The sequence below is a fragment of the Gobio gobio genome, assembly GCF_949357685.1.
Source record: "Gobio gobio genome assembly, chromosome: 6".
NCBI classification, from domain to species: domain Eukaryota; kingdom Metazoa; phylum Chordata; class Actinopteri; order Cypriniformes; family Gobionidae; genus Gobio; species Gobio gobio.
Window position 1 is genome coordinate 17772623 of NC_137102.1, and position 23327 is coordinate 17795949.

The 23327-nt window shown below is 38.0% G+C and overlaps 2 protein-coding genes across 2 annotated transcripts in view; both read left to right on the forward strand.

The window, feature by feature from the left end:
- LOC307127360 (uncharacterized protein) overlaps positions 1-23327 on the forward strand; it is an 866317-nt gene that overhangs the window by 168960 nt on the left and 674030 nt on the right. The window lies entirely within an intron of this gene.
- tmem275a (transmembrane protein 275a) lies at positions 4499-5143 on the forward strand (the record flags this gene model as incomplete). Its single annotated transcript, XM_079818531.1, has 1 exon — positions 4499-5143. The coding sequence occupies one exon, from the start codon at positions 4499-4501 to the stop codon at positions 5141-5143; it is 645 nt and encodes a 214-aa protein (XP_079674657.1).

A 23327-nucleotide genomic window follows, 5' to 3' on the forward strand; every position in this document is an offset into this window, starting at 1 on the left:
CCCAATAATTGAATTACATTCGTAAAACTAATCATTATGAATTGAGTGGTTTAGTCCAAATTTTCTGAAGAGACACAATCGCTTATGCGCTGAACAGATTTAATTTAGGCTTTTATTCACATAAGTACAGAACAGGCTCAGATTTGATTAAAAATATCTTCATTTGTGTTCCGAAGGTGAACGAAAGTCTTGCGGGTTTGAAACGACATGATGGTGAGTAAATGATGACGGAATTAGAATTTATGGGTGAACCAACCCTTTAATTGAAAAATTATTAATTACTTTCAGAGGTGTAAAGTACTTGAGTAATTTTACTTGATTACTGTACTTAAGTATTATTTTTTGGGGATTTTTACTTTACTTGAGTACAATTAAAAATCAATACTTTTACTTTTACTTAATTACATTTTTAAGGAAAAAAAGTACTTTTTACTCCTTACTATTTTATCTACACTCAAAAAGTACTTCTGTTTTGGAGATCACTTCATTCTATTTTCCCTTGCTATTACCAAACCAATTGAATTGCGCTGATGCCCAGTTTAATTTAAATGTATTTATTCTGCCAATGAGATTCATTTTCACATTCCATGAAATTGGTCAGACATGTTAATTGGTCTTTTGGAAGTGACGTCATGTCGCATCAATTACCACAATGCAGCACCTTGAACTGGGCTGCGTTTCCCAAAACCATAATAAGCCTAAGTTGATCGTAGAGACCATTGGTGGCAATTGTTCTTCGATCAACTTAAGCTTACAATGGTTTTGGGAAACGCAGCCCTGGAAATTAGAGTGAGAGGCTTTTCAGCACTGCTAGATAGCTTTTCAGCCCCAAAAGACGCTTGACACTCACATTTTTGAAAATCAGCTTCTGGTTAAAGGCATAGTTCACCCAAAAATGCAAATATGATGTTTATCTACTTACATGTAGGTGTCTTTTTTTCTTCAGTAGAACACAAATGAAGATTTTTAACTCCAACCGTTGCAGTCTATCAGTCATATAATGCATGTGAATGGTACATGACTACTAGCATATCCTATGAGAGTAAAAAAAACTTGCACAGACAAATCCCAATCGCAGCTCGTGACAACACATTGATGTCCTAAGACATGAAACGATCGGTTTGTGCGAGAAACCGAACAGTATTTATATAATATCTTTACCTCAAAAACGATCTATGTCCGACGCCCGTTCAGCATGCCATCACTTCCGGTAAGTGTGGTCAATGTACATAATAATAATAATAATAATAATAATAATAATAATAATTTGTTACATTTATATAGCGCTTTTTTGGGTACTCAAATCAACCAACACCAATTTGCAGCACCGCCTGGATGATGCGACAGCAGCCATATTGCGCCAGAACGCCCACCACACACCAGCTTATGGTGGAGAGGAGACGGAGTGATGAAGCCAATCGGTATATGGGAATGATTAAGAGGCCATAATGGACAGAGGCTAATTTGGCCAGGATGCCGGGGTTACACCCCTACTCTTTTTCCTAAGGACATCCTAGGATTTTTTTTTAAGACCACAGAGAGTCAGGACCTCGGTTTAACGTCTCATCTGAAGGATGGTGCTCTTTGATAGTATAGTGTCCCCTACTGGGGCGTTATACTGTTCGGTTTCTCGCACAAACCAATCGTTTCGTGTCTTAGGACATCAATGTGTCGTCACGAGCTGCAGGGTTTAATATGGATTTGTCTGTGCATGTTTTTTTTTCTCTCATAGATTTTGTTTCCATTCACATGCATTATACGACTGACAGACTGCAACAGTTGGAGTTAAAAATCTTCATCTGTGCTCTATTGAAGAAACAAAGACACCTACCTCTTGCATGCCCTGGAGATAAGCAGATAAACATCAAATTTCCATTTTTGGGTAAACTATCCCTTTAAGTTAAATCCGGGGTTTTACAACTTTGAGTAGCATGTTGCATTCTGGCATTAGGTAATAGACTTATAGTTTGATAATTAAATACCATTAAATTCAAACAGTTCTAAAGCAGGAAAAAACCTTGTATGTGGTTCATTCACTTCATGTTTTTAGAGATTAAAAGCTTAAAGAAGAATCTCTAGTTTTCATTCTTGCTGCTACTTTTATGCTACTTTTACTTTTTTAATACTCAGTACATTTTTAATGTGGTACTTTTTTACTTTTACTCAAGTATGATTCTGGCCAGATACTTTTACTTTTAATTGAGTAAAAATTTCATTCAGTACTTGTACTTTCACTTGAGTAACATTTTTGAGTACTTTTTACACCTCTGATTACTTTATAATTTACCTTAAACTTAACACAAAAAACGATTTCGCCAAGTAAAACATGTTCTTGGAACAACATTCCATTCAACCAACCAGATTTAAGGGACGAGTTTACAGTTTATGTCAAGTTTAGAACCAGGGTTAGGTGCTTCTACATCAGTGTCAACTATCATTTCCCTCTGATTTTAGGGATAAGTTATGTATGTTTTTAAAAGAAGTCTCTTATTTTCACCCAGGCTGTATTTATTTGAATTGCCATCATCATTACTCCAGTCTTCAGTGTCACATGATCCTTCTAAAATCATTCTAATATGCTGATTTGCTGCTCAAGAACCATTTCATATTATCAATGCTGAAAACAGTTTTACTTAAAACTTAATACACCTTATCTTATTACCAGTTATGCACATTGGAGTGTTGTACTTTATGTAATTCAGTTAATGTGTATTGCATTATTTTAGTGTCATATGTTGTGTTTGTCTTTATGTGCTTTGTCTTTATTATTATTGACCACAGTTGTTGGAGAAGTCAACTTTGATTAAGTTTAAAGGATTAGTTCAATACAAAATGAAAATTTCCTGATATTTTACTCACCCCAATCTCATCCTAAGTGTTCGTGTCTATCTTTCTTCAGTCGAATAGAAATTAAGTTTTTTTTAGGAAAACATTCTAGATTTTTATTCATTTAATGGACTTTGATGGTAACCAACAGGTTGAAGGTCCAAATAAATGCAGTTTCAAAGGGCTTCAGAGGGATCTGCACGATCCCAGACGAGGAATAGGGTATTATCTAGCGAAACCATCGGCCATTAAAAAAAGTAATAAAAAAATAATGATATACTTCTTAACCTAAATTGCTCATCTTGCGTTGCTCTGAGACACGCCACCGATTACGTAATCACGTTGGAAAGGTCACGCTAGACGTAGGCGGAAGTACCGCCCCAAGCGAACGTGCGAAGACTAATACAAACGCCCTTTACCAACAAAAACTTAATCTCCAACTTCAAAATCGTCCAACATCTTTCTTTTACCTTTTTTTTACTAAAGGATGTTTGTATTAGTCTTCACATGTGCACTTTGTAAACACGGTGTGGTTCTTCTGCCTACGTCTTGCGTGACCTTTCCGACATGATTATGTTATCCGTGGCGAGCTGCAAAGCTGCGCAAGTTGAGCAATTTAGGTTAAAAAGTATATATACATTTATTTTTTTTAAAGAAAATGACAGATGACTTCGCTAGATAAGGTCTGCTTTATAGGATATTGATATCCCTTAGTAAATGCGTATTTGAGGCACCGATGAGACTCCGTGGGATGGTCAAATGAGTGATGGCACCCTTCAGGTTATCAAGTGGGCGCCCTCCTTCTTCTGTGTTTCACTGATGGACCCACGACACCTCCCGAGGGTTCAGCAGTGAATCCCAGCGTCCCAGGTTCACTCCCTAGGTGCCATAAACTCACTTGAAGGCCCAGATAGAGTCCTTTCTTTTCATCCACAGCCACTGGCCCCCCTTTTCAGCGGCCCTGGAGAGGTCTTTGACTGCCTGCCAATGGGCCTTCCCGCGCACTCCCATCTCCTTGAGTAGCCTGGATGTTAAGGTGGCTACGAACCCTCTGCAGCCTACTTCCACTGGGCGCACATTCGCTTTATAGCCTTGTTGTTGCGCATCGGCTGCAAGTTCAGCGTACCTCAGCCTGGGATCGTGCAGAGCCCTCTGAAGCCCTTCGAAGCCCTTTGAAACTCCATTGATTTGGACCTTCAACCCATTGGTTACCATAGTGCGTTATATGGAGAAAAATCCTGGAATGTTTTCCTTGAAAAAACGTAATTTCTTTTCGACTGAAGAAAGAAAGACATGAACATCTTGGATGAGATGGGGGTGAGCAATTTTCATTTTGAAGTGAACTAATCATTTAAGTCATCATGTGGCCTTCCAGTGAACCACCTGTGTTATTCCCAATAACTGAATTACATTCTACAATAACAAACAGATTCTAATAGCTCAATAAATGGCATCTCATAATGCTTGTTACAGTAAAGTTTAATATAACACTTGCAGTTTAATATCAATTATGTCACTCACTCTGTTTTTGCACTACAGGTAGCGTCCCAGCTGTATGAAGCAAGCACTCATTAAGAAGCAATGCTCTTTTCCTACAATTTGCTGATAAGGAGGACTTGGCAGGTGTGAGTGGGGTTGTGGCAGCAACGCTGGAACCGTGACCCTGGCCAATATGGTTTGCAGCGAACAGAGTTCTGGCACATCAGTGCCCAAAAAGGAAATGCAGACCCGCAAGAAGCGGAAATCCCGTCCTCAAGGTCTGCCTTCTCCTGCCCTTTGCTGCGCATGCGGATTGTGTATTATGTTGGCGGGCATCAACATCACCTTAGTGGGCGCCTTTGCCTTCAGCACGCTTGTGCCCTCTAGCAATCCCCCGATCATCATCGGACCGATACTCCTGCTGGTGGCGTTCTCCTTCTTCGGGGCTTGTTGCATCTGCAGCCGCTTGCCTCCTCCTCAGAGCTCCCGTCGGTCCAAAGGAGGTGGCGGTTTGGGCTTTATGGGTCGGGGCGCAGGTGGGTTGGGTGGAGGTGCTGCGTTTGAGATCGAGACCAGCGAGCACACAATGCAGGACACCACAGCCGTGCAGCTCAGCCCCACCAACTCCCCCTGCTCCTCTCACGCCTCCAGCCCCGAAAGAGAGGCTCCCGCCACTGCCGCCAACGCCACCGTCCCCGCCCCGGAGTACGTCCCTCCACGAGCCTGCAAGCTCTTCACTATGGAGGCCAACGGACCCAACTCAGCAGCCTTTTCTGCGTCTACAGGGGGTGGAGGGGCGGTCCGGCTCACTTTGCCCTCAGACTGCGCCGCCACTTAAGGCTGCCAATTTAGGTCGCTCTCTGGAGAAGGGCTGGTATTACGTTATGTAAATAGTTTTTCAGAAGGGAAGACAAGCACTGTGTGTGAAGAATTCATTTGATTAGCACAGCTGGCTTGTGCCACAAGGTGCAATAACAATCGAAACGTTCGCATAAATTCAGCAGGTCGCTTTTTGGAGTCTGCGAGGCCCATGCCATGTGTTCCTAATAAAAATGACAGAGGTATGTGAGAAGCACACGAAGAGCTTTTGTGTTCTCTTATGCTCTCGTATCCAAAGAGAGAGAGCCTTGAAAGGTGAATCACTGTGGCGTGCTTCACATATTCATACTGTGCCACTGTTACTCAGAGCATTCACAGTTACTGTGCTCAAAAGAGACAGAATCAGCTGTTGTGTAAAGATGGCTTTGGAGACGAGCCTAAGAAACAGAACGGAGAAAGACATTACACTGCGCATTGTCATATGTCAGTGCACAGACCAAAAAACAGAGATGTTGTATATTTTCTCTTAAATATTTTCTCTTTGTCATTTTAAACGTTAAAATACATTCAAGGGTATGGTTTTTGATGACACTACGTGGCTTTTGGATTTTGTCTTTATCGGATGCTTAAATAAGCCACGACACTGTTTTTTTTGTCATGTGACTTACAAAACGAGTAGTTCCAGTTCAAATTGGACAGATAGTTCCAGTTCAATGACGGGCGGAATAAAAACTTTTAACGCAATTATAGTGCGATTCGCTTGACGCTGTGTGGTGAAAATGCATATTTGTTGACAAAACGTGCATCTAAGCGTATCCACGTTATTCAGCTGTACTCGTGCTGTTGCTGCATTTTGTTTGTTCTTGAGAGATGTGACATTATTTAATGAACCAACAGCCCATTTTTCTGTAAAAAAAGAAACTAGCCGCAAGCCTTTAGTCTTAAATTTACACTGTGGTTTATAATGCTGCCAAGTAAAACGATATTTCTTTCCCTTATGATTGCCAAAGGCTGTTTTCTCCTCCTAGTATCCCTCTTCTGTTGTCAATACTTGTCTTACGTCAACAGCACAGAAACATTCGAGTATACTGCCTACATCCGCTCACAGTATTCCTCCCCAAAATGTCTCACTGTCTCTGTGCTCCCTGGTTTTACTTTGCCCTTTGAAACCAAGAGCCAGAATTGTCCTCAAACATGCCCCCCATCACTGACCCGCACTGATGGTTCAAACCAAACAGCGAAATCATTTCCCTCATGTCGATTCGACCAGAGAGGTCAGCTAAAAGCAGCTTTCGGAAAGGACATTATCCAGTTATAATTTTTTCAAGAATGAATATGGTCTAATGAAGTTTGTAAAAGTAGCTAAGGTTTTAGATTTTCTCTTGTTATCATATTCATCAGTTCCAACCAGATAAAAGGGCTGATTTTTAATGTGATGTAGTGTTTCTTTTCATTTGCATCTGTTAATATGTACTTTTAGCTGTGTAATATAGTGCTGTGTATTTATTATAAGTCATATGGGTCAATATGTGATGAACGCTGAAGAAAGCGCAACATGAACTGCATGCTTGCAAAAAGTGCACTGTTGCCATGGGGAAAAAATCCTTAAAGGTTTAGTTCACCCAAAAATGAAAATTAGCCCATTATTTACTCACCCTCAAGTCATCCTAGAAGTGTATATGACATTCTTCTTTCAGATGAATAAAATCGGAGTTATATTAAAAAAGTCCTGGCTAATCCAAGCTTTATAATGGCAGTGACTGTTGCTCTGTTTTTGAAGTCCATAAAAGTGCATCTGTCCATCATATAACTGCTCCACACGGCTCCGGGGGGTTAATAAAGGAGTTCTGAAGCGAAACGATGCGTTTGTGTAAGAAAAATATCCCTATTTAAAACTTTATAAAGTAAATTATCTAGCTTCCGATCGATCGCCTTACTATTTATTTAAAATGCTTACACTACGTCTGACAATTTTTCCGTAAGTTGAATACGGAAGGTGATCGGCCGTAAGCTAGATAATTTACTTTATAAAGGTTTAAACATGGATATTTTTCTCCTCCCAGAGCCGTGAGGAGCACGTTATATGACAGATGCACTTTTATGGACTTCAAAAACAGAGCAACAATCACTGCCATTATAAAGCTTGGTTTTAATATAACTCATACACACCTAAGATGATGAAATCATGAGCTACTTTTTGGGCGAACTAACCCTTTCCTGAATTCAAGAGAAACATTAAAACTCATTGATCTCATTGTTTGTCACAGGATCGCAAGCTTTCTTTTCATGTAGTTTTAGGGAAAGAAGAGATGTTGGATAGGGAGCTATGGAAACATTGGCATGCTTATTTAATGTTAGACAACAAAACTACGTGCACCTTTGTTTGTAAGCTGCTATTTGCCATCTACACATCTGCTGTAGTCTGAATGAATTGAATGCTGCCTTAATAATGACAGTGATCTCAGGATCAAACCAGTGAGGGCTACTCAAATGTCAAATGAGAACATTTGGTTATGTGGTATTACTGTATTTATAGAGATGTTGTGTTGTTCATTACTTTCTAACATGTGTGTTTTTAAAAAGGTATTTAAATGGAGGGAAGTGGAATGAGATGCGGGTTGAAAAGTTTTGATAATGCCGATTTGCGTTATTGTTATTAATTAGGCCACATATTGAGTAAAAAGATGAATGGTGAGTTGTTTTAAGTATTGTTGGCACTGAAAAATTTAACTGTCTTTTGTAAGTTGTACACATCATAATTATACACTGTTTAACTCCCACTCGCATAATTCAATTAGAATTGTGTCCACACCTGTTTTGACTCCAGTCTTTTCTGAACCCTTCTTTGTTCTTTTGAGTATATCTGAAAAAAAAAAAACTTTACATTAGATAATGAAAAAAAAAACACTCTTGGCATGCCAGAATATACATTAAAAGCAAGATTCTTAAATGATGTTTGACATTTTGTCATTTCAATCAATAAGAAACTGTGATTTGACGGAACGTGTGGCTACAATGGTTGCGAGGCTGATCCCATTTACTTCACTGGACTGATATGCTATATGGATAGCTCTCTCAAACAAGAGGTTTAGTTACTTTTCACATAATGCTTACCTTTTAAGAAAATAGCATGCAAAGAAGTAAGCTCAAGCTGAAGCTGTGTTATGCACTGGGATATCGAGGACTTCATTGGGATTGAGATCCCGCAGATCCTGCCCACAGTCCCGCGATTTGCTGCATAAATCCACAGTCCCGCGATTTGACGCATAAATGAAGTTCACTCAGTCATTCAGTAACATTCTTTTCCTCTATAACCATCCTCTTTTCCTCAAATACACATCCAGAGATCTACCAATCTGTAGTATGCTAGGCCAAGTGATTCATTATTTAATTCCTTCGTCAAAGGGGTCCAATTATGCCTTTTTATGAAGCCTTGACTTAGTTTTTGGGGTGTACTAGAATATGTTTGCATGCTTGATTGTTAAAAAAACTCATTATTTTTCACAGATTATACATTTTTACAGCTCCTTTCTCCCCAGACTGGCTCAAACGCACTGTTTAGTTCCTGTTTCGAGGAAGCCCCTCCTTCCTAAATGTGCTGTGATTGGTTAGCTGGCCCAGTGTGCTGTGATTGCCAACACTTAGCGTGTGTTCGGGAAATGTCATGCCCCTACCATAACCGTGAGCTCTACTCAAATCAATATTAAGGACGGCGTCAATTTCAAACCAATTCAGACCCTGACAATGTTAGCAAACAAGAGGATTGTGTACAAAAAATACATTTTAACCACCCTTAAGTTCATCCACCTTAGGACAAACTTTTTCCGTAACATATAGCATAACGTGATAACGTGACTTCACAAGATCTGGAAAAAAAACGTGTTGTAGTCCAACTGAGCCGTTTGTTGTAGTTCTTGAAAAGTGGATTCTGTTAAAGAAAATATCTCCCTTTGGACTGGACTTTGAGCTTTGTAACCTTGCAGATCTTTTTTATGCTCAAACAGCAACATTACACACTAACTAAAGTTGAAAAAGTGAAGATAATGGGACACCTTTTAATAAATACGCAACATAAAATAAATGCCTAGAAATCTCCAAAAAAAGTGTCAGTGAACTTTTTTCTCTGGAACGTTGTCAGAATGACAGTTGACAGATATATTCACCTCGAAGAGGAAGGAACAGGGATTACATTTTGAGTTGCGTTTTTGTAAATCTTGATTTCTCGCAAATTGAGTGTTTTTCTGGGCAAGTCGGAATGAACTTGAGTTTCATAAACACGTAGTCAAGCACAGAGTATTGGCCAAGGTCAGGACTTTCATTAAATAATAAATTACATTTCATATTGTATACCCCTAGAACACTTAGAATATATGGCACGTGTCGTAAGGAATCATTCTTTGATACTTTTGCATCTTTTTGAAAAATCTTGATGCTTTTTCAGGATTTTTAAAATTTTAAATATATTTAAAATTCAAAAAGTTCATGAAACAAAGAAGGGCATACAACAACACCAGGGTGAGTAAATTATGAATTAATTTTCGTTTTAGGATGAACTATCCCGTTAACTGTTTTAGTGTGTGTATGTGTGTGTGTGTGTGTTGTTACGCATTCGTCTAAATATGTTTTTACGCTCCACTAGTTGTGATGTTTTGTTTGAACAATTTTATATGTCTAATAAAAAGTGACCGAATGGGTTTGTCTGGTGCTTGCATTACTTTATTTTATGGTCAGTTTTATGTCTGCTATTCTGAACGGTTAGCATAACAATAATGTTTGTGTAATTTTTTTCACAATTTCTACAAGATGTAACAGAACAGCTGTAACAGTTTTTGGGCACGGGTGGGTCAGGAATTTAGCGGGAGCAGGATTAAGAAAACGGTCCCGCGCAGGGCTCTACTGGGATGTTCACATTCTAGTCACAAAACCAAATTTAGCCACTAGAATAATAAAAAAATCATGAACATAACGAAAATTTCACAAGGTTAAGTGCGATTTCGTACAATGTGATTCATACAAATTTCTTTAGAAAAAAAGTAAGCAAGAAGGTCCACCCCCAAACTTAACTGTCATTGGGGGTCGCAGAGCGTAAAAAAACATACAAATGAGATGTACAAATTCATATGAATTAGCCACCAATTCACCAAAACATAATAGTTACAAATTGTAATGAGAGTGTTGGCTTTATAAAAGGTTCACACGATAGATTTACTTACCATCTTTAAAGTCCACAATCATCCAAATGATCCAATCAATTCTTCATGAAGAGAATCAAGTCCCAACCTACATTTTTTCTTGTTCGAGAAACCGTTTCACTTGGATATACATCACAGTAGGAAAGAAAACACAATTTCAACTTCCGTTTCATGCTGACTTTAAAGAGTACCACTAGCCTGCAGCCTCATATCCCACAGTGGCCCTCTAGGAGCAGGATAGGACACCCCTGATTGTCCTGTCCTGCTCATAGGGCCACTGTCCTGCAGAGTTTAGCTCCAACCCCAATTAAACACACCTGAACCATATAAGTCTAGCATACTAGAAACTTTACAGGCAAGTGTGTTGATGCAAGTTGGAGCTAAACTCTGCAGGGCAGTGGCCGTCCGGGACCGACTTTGGACACCCCTGCAGTAGGTAAAGGAGACTGTGGTTAGTTGTGACACTGGGAAGTTGTAGCAAGCAATGGCTTTATCTCTGTAACTAAAGACATCCAATTACACAAATGTGGGTTGTGGGTTATGGTTTCAAACACCTCATTCAAAACCTCTCTTAAATTAAGAGTAATATTTGGAGAGGCTGCTCACTGCAGAGCCATGGAGTGTGAAGTCCAGCTCCCCCTCTCTGAATGTAAGTTGGGCCTAAAGCTAGAATATCCATCCACGATCCTAACCCTACATATAAATCTGTCCATCCACCCATTACACGTCCAGAGAGGTGGAGTTGGACGTTCTGCAGTGAGCACCACTTGAGTTTTTGTGCTCCAAACTAAATATTTGCTAAGGTGTTGGACGAACAGGAGAACACAATAAAACCACACGGCCATAGGCTACAGACGAGTCAACTAGTAGTGAAAAAACTATAGGCCTAGGCTATACGTTTATACAATTTGTGTAGTTTCATTCACTGTTATGTTTGTCCAAACCACGTCAACACGTTTTTAATTTGTGTACAGTTTTTGGAAGACAACACTTAAGGCATGCAAAGAAATACACCTACCGTAAGAAATAGTCACTATTCTGCTAATAACATTAGGTCGTGGTTGCTCGTGAAGCTGCTGTCCATATTGTGGAAATTCGCTTCAGCTCGTAGAATGTTTCGATAATTCCACCCCGATGCTGAGAGAAAAACAACATTTGTTAAGTGTGTGTATAATAAATCACTTTATAAGACGTGACTGTGTTCTCCAGCGGATTTCACTGGCAGACAGCGCCCCCAGCTGGTCTTTGACGAAACAACAGACCAGAAGCTTCAACTATAATATTAAAATCATAAATATTGTTCATGACCATCTGGTTATTAAAAATACTTAGGCTACCAACTTTTTTTTTTATATGTAGCCTAGTTTACACTGCCATACCCCACACACTATTTAGGCATCTCTCAGCTCTGCTGTTTTGGGCAAAAAAAAAAAAAAAGTATCGGTTTATAGGCTACAGTAGTGTAGTCTTTTTCCACCAGAGGGTACTAGTCACAAATTTATTAGAATCATATAGCTTCATCTGAAATTACACAACATCTCGACCAGTTCATTTGAGTTTTTTTCCCCTCACTAGTAAAGCATTGTATTGTCTATTAGAATAGATGAAACAAGGCTATTTCCTTATCTCTGATGCATATGCATTTTTCTAGTAAGTAGGCTATGAAATACACACATTCACACGAGTCTGAATGACCATATTATTAACCATATTAAGCATTTATCTCCATTGGGAGAAGCGTAAATACCATGTGTATGACATTTTGCATATCCATTAATGGATCTGAATCACATGCCATCTTAAATATTGGTAAATAAATAAAGTATGTAAAATAAATCTGCTGATCTGCTGCTAATAATGACAAACCTGTCTTGATCAGTACTTTACCCGTATACTAAAATTTTTATTTGTACCATCCTTTTTACCTTTGTCCCAGAACAGAGAAAAACCCATCAAGACATTCCTTTATCTCTTTGACACTATTAGGTAGATAAATGCAGGTATGCAGGTAGATAAATGTATTTGTGGGTAAACTCACATATCTTTGCCAGAGATATCAGATCCGTACTCTATATATACTAGAGATGTCATTTAGTGATTACACCGGCACATTGCTATCTCTTTTCACCTGAACCACTGTATTACCTTGTGATGCAATAAACTACTCACATTATACCCACAGCTGTTTCTATGTCAGATGGTCTGATCAAAGAGCAAATAGTGTTTTCTCTTGAAGTGCAAGTGCAAGTCCTTCTGTGTAAGTGTTTATCTGGCCATGCTCTAGTTTCTGACTGGATTTAATTCACGTGTTTATCAGCAGCTCTTCAAAGGCGGTCTCTTATTTCAGCTGTCCTCTCTTAGACCAGTCTTAGAGTCAGGGTCAGTTGGAGTGACGGCATAAAATACAGCCTGTTTTGTGGTTTGTCTTCGTGTTCTTGTAGCCAACAATAACGATAGCTGACACTACTCAGCATGAGCTCTCTTGAGAATGTGTTTGTGTGTCGATCCAGATGTTTGCAACATGTTGGAGATGTTGTTTTATGGTACAACATGATTAGTCACATGCCAATGCTGCCCATCATACATGACCCAGCAGCGTGACTGTAGATAATGATTTACTGTCTGTGAGGACAGCAGGTTTGATGGCAAACCGTTCTGGTGAAATGCAGCGATGTAATGCAGTATAATGTGGAATGCAGAGGTCACAGTGAAGGTGGCCCTCCTAATCTACAATGACTAAGCAACTGAAATGCGAAAAAGACAACAATAACAATAATTGCAACTTGCATTTCTTTTTCATTTAATCAGTCATTTATTTGAACCAGCGATGTAAGAGCAAAGACACAAATTTTATGCATTATTTTGTATATTTTATGCTGTTGTATTGCTTTCGAGACAGTGTTGTTATTTTTAACTAAAACTATTCAAATGCTTTTGTTAATTAAAATAAAATAAAAATAACTTTAACTTAAAACACTTTTCAAATATTGCCTGGGCAACTAACTGAAATAAAATAAGTTAAAGTTGAAGTACTAAAATTACTAAATAGAAATAAAACAAAAGATATATCAAATAAAAGCTGATTCAAAATTTCTATAAATATAATAGCGTTTAGCTAACCCTTAAACGCATACCTCTGGTCTTTGACCCGGGATGTCTTTCACTACCCTCCTCATTTAAAAAATAAAATAAAGTTAGACATAAACCTTCTTAGTATTCCTCATCCAATTCATTATAAACTATATAGAAAGAAAAAAAACATACAATTATAAAATAATGCCTATTTTCCCATTCATTTTTCTTATTATATAGGGTCTCTAATGACCCAAGGTGCAGTGTAAGTATATTTTTTCAGTTACACTTTATTTTAAGGTGTCATTGTTACAGTATAATTATATATTTAAATACTGAGTAATACTTAGTAACTACATCTACTTAATATAGGGTTAGGGTAGGATTATGATTTGGTTTAGGGTTAGTTGCATGTAATTATGCACAATTTACAGTCGTTACTATGGTAAGTACAAGTAACATATGTAACAAGGACACTATAAAATAAAGTGTTACCATTTTTTTCTGCTCAACAATAATTGAATCTTTGATGACTGAATAAGTGCAATTTACCTTTATTCCACAAGGTGGCAATGTCTGATACACAATGATGAAGTGAAGTTTCACTCATAGTTACCACAGGCAGAAAACAAAAGAATAGGAAGTATCATTAGCAAAACTTGAAATGGCTCAGCGATTTAGTGCAGAGAAAGTACTGAACACAATCAGATATTACTGTCACTGTCACTTGATGGTGGATCTGGTGAGGAGCTGTCAGCGATCAAAATATTGATTTTGAAGATGTTGAAAATTATAGTTTTGAGAATATGTTTGAGATGTTGAAAATCAGCCAGATGTTGAATATACTGAGAAATGAACTCTGACGAGAACAGTGATGATGGTATAAAACATCTGCTCAAACTGATCCTTTCCAAGCTCCAAAAGGTAACAAAATATGCTTCATTTTATTCTTCTGTAATTGTCACTCTAATATCTGGAGAGTTTTATATTATCGTGACAGATAGAGATCCATCCGTGTTAGATATAGATCAGGGTCACTAAAGACCAGAATATGTAAGAATGATTGGTGAAACATTTATGCATTTAAGGGTTCAATAATATTAAGATAACACTGTTTTGAGAAGTGGTTGATATTTATGGGTTGTCACAGTTATGTTTAGTTTTAATGGACATTCAGTTTGTTTTCATTAGTCAAACGTCTTCCTTTGTTTGATTTTCCCGCCACTCCTTTGATACCATGGTCACGTCATTATGAGTTTATGTTCAGCTGTGTTTCATTAATTAGTCTCGTTTGTGTTTGCTATATAGTTGAATCCTCACATTCATTCTCTGTTCGGTCACATTTACGTTAAGTGTGTGTTGCCCTGCCTATTTTACAATTAAACTTCGTGTTGGAATTCTCTAATCATTTTCTTTCTGTCTGCCTTCCTGCAACCACTCGTGACAGCATTGTGTTTTTATTTTATTTATAATCATTTCTTTAATTTGTTTATTTGATAAAATGTAAATATATTCACATAATACATATTAATAAATTAGCATACATTAATATAACAAATAGGCTATAGTAATTAGATTATCTTATCGTAATTTCAATGATTAATATTTTTTTTCAAGAATTGAAATATATATTTTTTTTTTTCATGATTCTCATATTGTAAGATTGAGAGTCTGTGTGGAAATTGATAAAATTATACACATAAGAGGCATTTGATAAATAATTTATCTTCATAAGATAAATTATGAAGATAATGATAAAGTTTTCAAGTCAGTTTAATATGACCTAAACAAAACAAAAAGCACAACGCGATTCAAAATCATATATTACTGCTCCAGCCTTGTATATTACCAATTTAATATTATCTCAGAATTTTATTGTGGTATTTGGGATGCGCCATCCTGGGATTTGCAGGTGCAGCATGCTAATGAGCAGTGGAATGTGTTAAAATATGTTTGGACAATGCGCCACTAATTACCACTGCATAGTAGGCTATACATGTTTGCAGAAGCACGTTTTTAATAATGCCTAATATGATAGTCTAATATGAGTCTTGGATGGTCCTTTCATGCAACCATATACAAATGTAAGTGTCATGTACATGTTTGTTAGAGACTTGTTTGTAGAATAGACCCAAAAACAGCAATGTAATGACTAAAGAGATGCTCATCAGGAATGTATGCAGAAGAAGTCACTAATGAACACTCACGATGCCTATGAAGAGATATTTTATTCACTAACCTCTCCTTTTTTTACCCAGATTTGTCTAAACCAAATGAAGTAGAATAGGAGAGTTGCATTGTCTACAGATGCTTGTGAGTGACTTGTGTTTGTGTGACAGTATGGCGTGATTCTCTTGTCTCAAATCCCATGCGCTCCCCTGAGGGACAGACGGGGTTCCTCAGCTTTCCCGATCCGCTCAGAACTGGACCGTGCCGGTTGCTCGGGAGAGAGAGCGTGTGTGTAGGAAACCTCGTCTGTGTCCCCAGCTTGAGTGCGTCAGGGAGGAGCTTAGAAAGAGAGAGAATAATCAAGCAGAAGAGATTAAGGAAAGACGAGCTTCAAGTGTTCAATGCAAGCAGACAGCGGTTATGTAACCGTGGTGAAACTAACCCAGCTCTATAATACAGAGCATGCTGGGAAAGACCAGTGGAGACTGGCCTCACAGCACTAGAAGAAAATATCAGGGCTTTTTATCCGTTTTTCATTATTTGACGATAAGTATGCCTTGATCATTTGGCATCTTAAAGGATTAGTTCACTTGTAAATGAAAATTCCCTGATAATTTACTCACCCCCATCTCATCCAAGATGTTTGTGTCTTTCTTTCTTCAGTCGAAAAGAAATTACGTTATTGAGGAAAACATTCCAGGATTTTTCTTCACACAATGGACTTCAGTGGCAACCAAAATGTTGAAGGTCCAAATCAATGCGGTTTCGAAGGGCTTCGAATGGCTTCAGAGGGCTCTGCACGATCCCAGCTGAGGAATAGGGTCTTATCTAGCGAAACCATCAGACATTTTCAAGAAAAAATGAACATTTATATACTTTTTTACCTAAATTGCTCATCTCAGCTCTGCGACGTGCCACGGATTGCGCAATCACGTCAGAAAGGTCCCGCTATAGACGTAGGCGGAAGTACCGTCCCGAAGCGAACGTGCGAAGACTAATACAAATGTTCAATGTACAAAACTTCAAAATCGTCCGACGCTGTTGTTTAACCTTTTTTTGCTAAAGGATGTTTGTATTAGTCTTCACACGAGCGCTTTGTAAACACGGGGCGGTACTTCTGCCTACGTCTAGTGTGACCTTTCCAACGTGATTTTGCAGTCCGTGGTGTGTCGCAGAGCAACGCAAGATGAGCAATTTAGGTTAAAAAGTATATACATTTTTATTTTAGAAAATGGCAGATGGTTTCGCTAGATAATACCCTATTCCTCAGCTGGGATTGTGCAGAGCTCTATGAAGCCCTTTGAAACTGCATTGATTTGGACCTTCAACCTTTTGGTTGCCATTGAAGTCTATTGTGTGGAGAAAAATCCTGAAATGTTTTCCTCAAAAAACTTAATTTCTTTTCCACAGAAGAAAAGAAAGACATGAACATCTTGGATGGCATGGGGGTGAGTAAATTAAAGTAAATCTAAGTGAACTAATCCTTTAATGATGTAAAATAGGTCTGGATCAAGGTGTGTCTGCATATGCAATATTATCACAAATCATATCATACACATTGTTCTTTTTGAGCAAATTTGGGTCACGACACACAACTGACACATTTGTTGTCAAATTTGTTGTCAAAATTTAATATTTAAATATTATTATAGTTTTTAATAATAATTTAAATAAGCGTTTAAATTGATTAAATTAATAAATTTTTTTTTTTTTTTTTTGAAATTCTCTTATGTGCTTTGACATTTTATTTTAGGTTTAATGTATTTAGGTTTCATTCATTTTTATTTATTTTTTTTGTTCAGTTTTAGTTTTAATTTATTTTCAGTTACTAATTTCAGTTAGCTGGCAAGGCAATATTTTTTTATTTCGTTTTTTTTATATTTTAGTTTTTCTTTTATTTCAGCTTTATTTCAGTGAACAAAATGCTTTAAATAGTTTTAGTTAACGATAGTAACCACACCTTAATATTTTTTTATTGGGGATGTTTGTTTAGATTGCAACATCAAAATTTAGGTGTGGGTAATTTGCACAGAATTTTCCAGGAATGACAACGCACGGGCTTCTGTTGCTGGGAAACACTATGATGGGAATGAATGAGGGCACCCTGGCAATAAACAACAACAAAAACATTTGTTAGAATGTGTGGGAGTTTCATATAAACCGTTTAATAAGGCTTTTTTGCTCATCCAAGCCATTAGGAATACCAATGACCCTAGACAAAGAGTAAAAAACAACTCTGACCTATAGTAAGCACAAGTTATACAAATGATCCACTGCTGTTGCGTAAGCTTCTTTTCAGACCCCTCAATGCAAATCATCACAAACACATCCTGAGAAATACCATTGATGTGAGTGACTGACTGCACTTTTGCTGCTTTCAAACAGAAGTGCTTTAGCCTACTACGATACGAGATGGTTGGCAGAGATTCTCTGTTGCTCTGGCCATTTATATCTTATATGGACTTTCCTCTACAAAGAGAAACTTGATCAATGACGTTTTATTTTGTCTATATGATGAGGTAATGGCTCTTTATGCATACATGAGATTGATTTTTCTGTGACTCTTTGCCTATACACATTCAAACAGATCGATAGCACGTGCAGCTAAAAATATACTTGGGAAGGACAAAGTACACTTGCCAAGCTCAGTTATTTTAATCTTATAAAGTCCACATTTGCAACACACGCTTGTGTACCTTCTTTTGTATACGTGGTTCAGTGATTCAATATTAACTTAGAAACAGGATGACGGCGTGGATTGAATTATTGATCATTTTGCTTAATATTTAGCTCACCAAACGCGAAGAACAGGCGCTTCATTCATCACCATGAAATTCTCCCCAATCGTATGTATTGATGGGATTGGTAAACAAGTTGCATTACTACTGTTCACCAGTAGAGGCCTCCACCACAGCACAAATCTGACGTGAAGAATCAAACTGCATCAAACTGGTTCACAGCTGTATTTCGAAAGGATGCCTCTTTTCTTCTCATCAATACTTTTTCATTATAATTCGGTTGAAATATTCAGTCATCTGAATCAGCAATCAGAATCCCAACACATTTAGATCTGTATATTATGATAAAATAATATTAAGATATTATTAAAGGTATGTAATACGAAATATAGTGATTGGATCATGATTGCAGTGATTGTTATGTTTCTAGCATGTTATATGTTTTGGAACAGTTCTTCTAACCCTAATTGATGGAGTATGTAGCTTTTCATTTCTTAAACAACCACATCTTGGCCATATTATATGACAACGTCAAGATACATCAGGCTCAAATGGTTGGGAGGGAGCATGAAGAATCTTTTTCACACATGAATTGGCACCTCTGAGTCCACTCCAGACCTTAAAGGTCTTTAGGATATGCTGGAGTAGACTATACAGAGTGCTGGACTCTTGCATTGTCAATACAAGATATTGACCAAAACTCAATGCACCTCTTGATGGAAATAAATGTGATGTGATGTGTAATGTTCCTTTGGCCATTTTAGATTACTTTTGCTGTACTCTCCACCGTTCATTACACAACTCCATAGCTGATGGGGCGTCTTTCTTTGCATGAGAGGGCCAATGTTCCTGAATTCACCTGTTTGACACTTGGAAAGCACTTCATTCTCAATTGCTGAGCAGTAAACAGGCTAAATAGCTGGTGGCAAGCCTTTAACAGCCTCCATTAGCTCATCAAGATGGGTTATGCAACAGGTGTGTAGGGGAGCCACTTAAATAAATGATGATTTGATGGGCTCTGTTGGAAGGAGGCAGCGCTGTAATAAAATATCAGTGAAAGCTGGTGTTTGAGAGCAGACGAGGAGCACAGATCAAACACTGTAGTGTGTCTATTCTTCCCAGGAGATGGGCTGAATGGATGCCATGTTGATAGAGAACTGCGCCGGTTTGCTGGTGTGGCCACGTCTCCGCTCATTACCAGCAGGATCTCATCATCTCGCTCTCTCTTTTCTAAAAGGATCCCTCAGAATGAAATAAAAGGGGATGCTTTACACTTTAATGACTTTCCCACAGTGCTCCCCAAAAAAACAAACAAGCTCGATGCTGTGACCAGGAGGGGAGAGGAGCTCGTCTAATAAGACCGAAGAATACTGAGTCCAGTGTCTGACCAGTCCTGCCATCAGCCGCCCTTGCCAAAAGGGGGAATAATCATGCCTTTATGTGGACAGGGAGCTCTGGGGACAGCTTTCTCATTACGTCCCCCCTTCATCACCCCACGCCGCAATAGCCACTGTGGTCAACCAATCTTTGGTTCCGATCTGGATCCCCCCTGAAAGCAGATTGTTCAAGAGAATGTACTTGGGGGTTGGGGAACGGGCAGTGCAAACACCCCCTTTTCACTTGGCACATAATTCTTAGCTAAGCATCTTTTAACAAGACCTCAAGTTCGGGATGGTCCGGCCTGTTCCGGCCTTACCAGAAAGAGAGGCCCTGTTTTTAAGAGCTGTGATTTATGTGTGTAGTTGCTGAGAGTTGCACTCTCGACGCCTCCTTGTGACGCGGACACAGGAGGGATGCTGGCATGTAAAAAAATCCTTCATTCAGATAATTCAAGGCACAAAGTTTCACTGAGGCATGAAGAAACTTAAAGTCATTCAAACCGTTCCTTGAAAACTGGATAATTTTACCAAACAGAATACATTTGTGATATAATATAATGATAATTTGTAAGGAAATAAGGTACAACATGCACAAATATATAAGAAAAAAATAATGCTAATCGTACTACGGTGGCCCAGTAGTGCACAACACAACGCAATATAAAAAGCAAACATAAGTTCACAACACAACGAAAACAAGCCACAACAAAAAAGAAATCAAGCCACAACACAACGAATATGCCACAACACAACGGAAAAAAGCCACTACACAACGAAAAAGCCACAACACAACGGAAATACTCCCAACCACTCCGGGACACTTGGAGCGCTGTAAAGTTGCCACTGTTCTAGAGTCGGCAATCTTACAAATATATCAATACCACAATTCGTTTGAACAATATGTAGGATAACCATTGTTTAACGACATGAAATATTAATTCAAAATCACCTACATGCAATATAGCTGCATATTTATACTCGAGAATGCTTTGACCAAGGGGGTAATCCAGCACCCGGAAAGCGTACCTTCCACAGGGGCAGCCATTGCTAACCAAGCCATCACCTGCTGTTAGCATCCCATTGACTCCCATTCATTTTGGCGCCACTTTACCAGCAAATAACTTAACATCTGAGGCTTTTAAAGACTCCATTTGTCCATTGTTTATTTCTAATGTATAAAAGGCTCCATTACCTTGTATCTTACACTATCGCCCAGTATAAGCCGTTTTTGTAAAAATAAGCTAACAATTGCATCATAACCATGCGACTCCCTGTCGCATAATTACCATATAGACAGGAGGAGAAGCTCACAGGCAATCTTTTATTGTCTATGAGGCAATCGGGGGGACGTGGAGGCATAAAGTCAGATAAAGTCAAGGGAGAAGCATGGGGAGAAGCCCATAGAGAGCCAAAAGCAACGTGATTCAGATTTCACTTTGCACAACTACTAGAAGACTTACAACTGTCAGACTGGTTGCTCACGTCACATCTACGTCGTCAAGCTCAGTCTGAGGCTGCGCAGTACGCTCAGCCATCCGGAAGTGAGTGCTTCTAATTGACTACACTTTTCCCCGTTGAAGCCTATGGGGTCGCTGTGTCCATTTCTTTAACTGTCTATGGCTTTGACCCGATACCACGGCGCAGGGAACGTCTGCCAATTCCACCAAGTGGTTGAAACATATAATTTGCATGAATTAAAATGACTGGACCCACTTTACATTAGGTGGCCTTAACTACTATGTACTAAGATTTTAATTAATCATTTGATACATTACACTTATTGTGTACATACATGTTTTTACATTGTACTTACATTTTTAAAAATACCTTCATGTAATTACATCTGTAATTACACTGTTGAATTCCCTTACACCTAACTCTACCCTTAAACTTACCCATACCACCACACCTGTCCATAACTTTACCTGTATCCCACCTCAATATCAGCAAAGGTGTTTTGCAATACAATATAAACACAGTAAGTACATTGTACTTATTTTTTATGTAAGTACATAGTAGTTAAGGCCACCTAATAAAAAATGGGGCCAAATTACTTTTAACATTTAAAAACAGACATGTTAAAATTCCGCAGCTTGATTTTATTGATAAAACTGACTTAGTAATGCACAACACAACATTTGAATTTAAACATTTAATTTTTTTTTTTAAATTCATACAAATTATACGTTTCAACCACTTGGTGGAATTGGCAGACGTTTCCTTGGCCGTGGTAGCGGGTAAAAGCGCTCTTTTATAAATATGCAGCTATAATGCATGTAGGTGATTTTTAATTGATATTTCATGTCGATATACAATTGCACACTTAAAACGGATCGTAGTGTTTAAATATTTGTAAGACTGGCGAATCTATAGAACAATGCAAAGAAAACTAACTTTACCGCACTCCGAGAGTCCCCTATAGTGGTCGGGAGCATTTCCGTTGTGTTGTGGCTTTTCCGTTGTGTTGTGGATTTATTTCGTTGTGTTGTGGATTTATTTCGTTGTGTTGTGGCTATTCCGTTGTGTTGTGAACTTATGTATGCTTTTTTTAATTGTGTTGTGCACTACTGGGCCACCATATTACGCTACTGTTCAAAAGTTTTTGTCAGAAAGATTAAAATGTAAAATAAATTCAGTCAGCAAGTGACAGTAAAGACGTTTATAATATTATAAAATATTTATTTTTCACATAAATGCTGTTCTTTTGAACGTTCTATTTATCAAAGAATCAAAAAATGTATCATGGTTTCCAAAACAAAAATTAAACAGCTGAACGTGACAATAGATAATTGATAGCAGCACAACATTGATAATTATAAGAAATCTTGAGCATCATATCATCATTAGAATGATTTCTGAAGGATCATGTGACACGGAAGTCTGGAGTAATGAGTAATGATGATGCGATCACAGGAATAAATTATATTCAAAAAATATTAAAATAGAAAATAGTTATTTTAAAAGTCCACAACATTACTGTTTTTACTGTATTTTCAATCAAATGTGACATGATGTGTTGCAAATGTTACATAATGATTATGTAATATTTTAAAACGAAATAACATGAAAATTATTTGTATGTTCCAGTAATTAGACAATAGCTATGTTTCCATCCAACTTATGCACAAAATTGCAATATCGCAAAACATTTGCGAATAAAGCACCGTGAAAGTCACATGATTTTTTAATGCGTATCGAGGAATATATTCGCTAAATGCGCATACGTTTTTTATTGCGCATTTTTAGAATTTATGCGCATCTTGGCGTTTCCATTCAGCATTTTTTTATGCGATATCCCAAAATTTGCATAAAAATAGGTGGATGGAAACAGCTAATGATTGGCTTGATGAGGATTAAGGCTGCTGGTATTCCCCACACACTATGCTGATCAAAACCGGATTCTCTTACTGCAATATCATTCATCATTATTTTTTATTATTATTTTGTATTGTTGTTGGTGGCATGTGCATGTTCTGTGAGAAATGAAGCCAGAACAGAACGTGTTTCTGAAACTCTCAGTATGTAGCTCATCATAACAGCAAGCGGCAGCCAGCAAAACTACCACAAGGACAACCTTACTGTTGCTAAGCAACAGAGTATGTCCCAGTTTAACGCAGACCTGGGCATTGTATTACAGATCTTTTTAAAAGTGT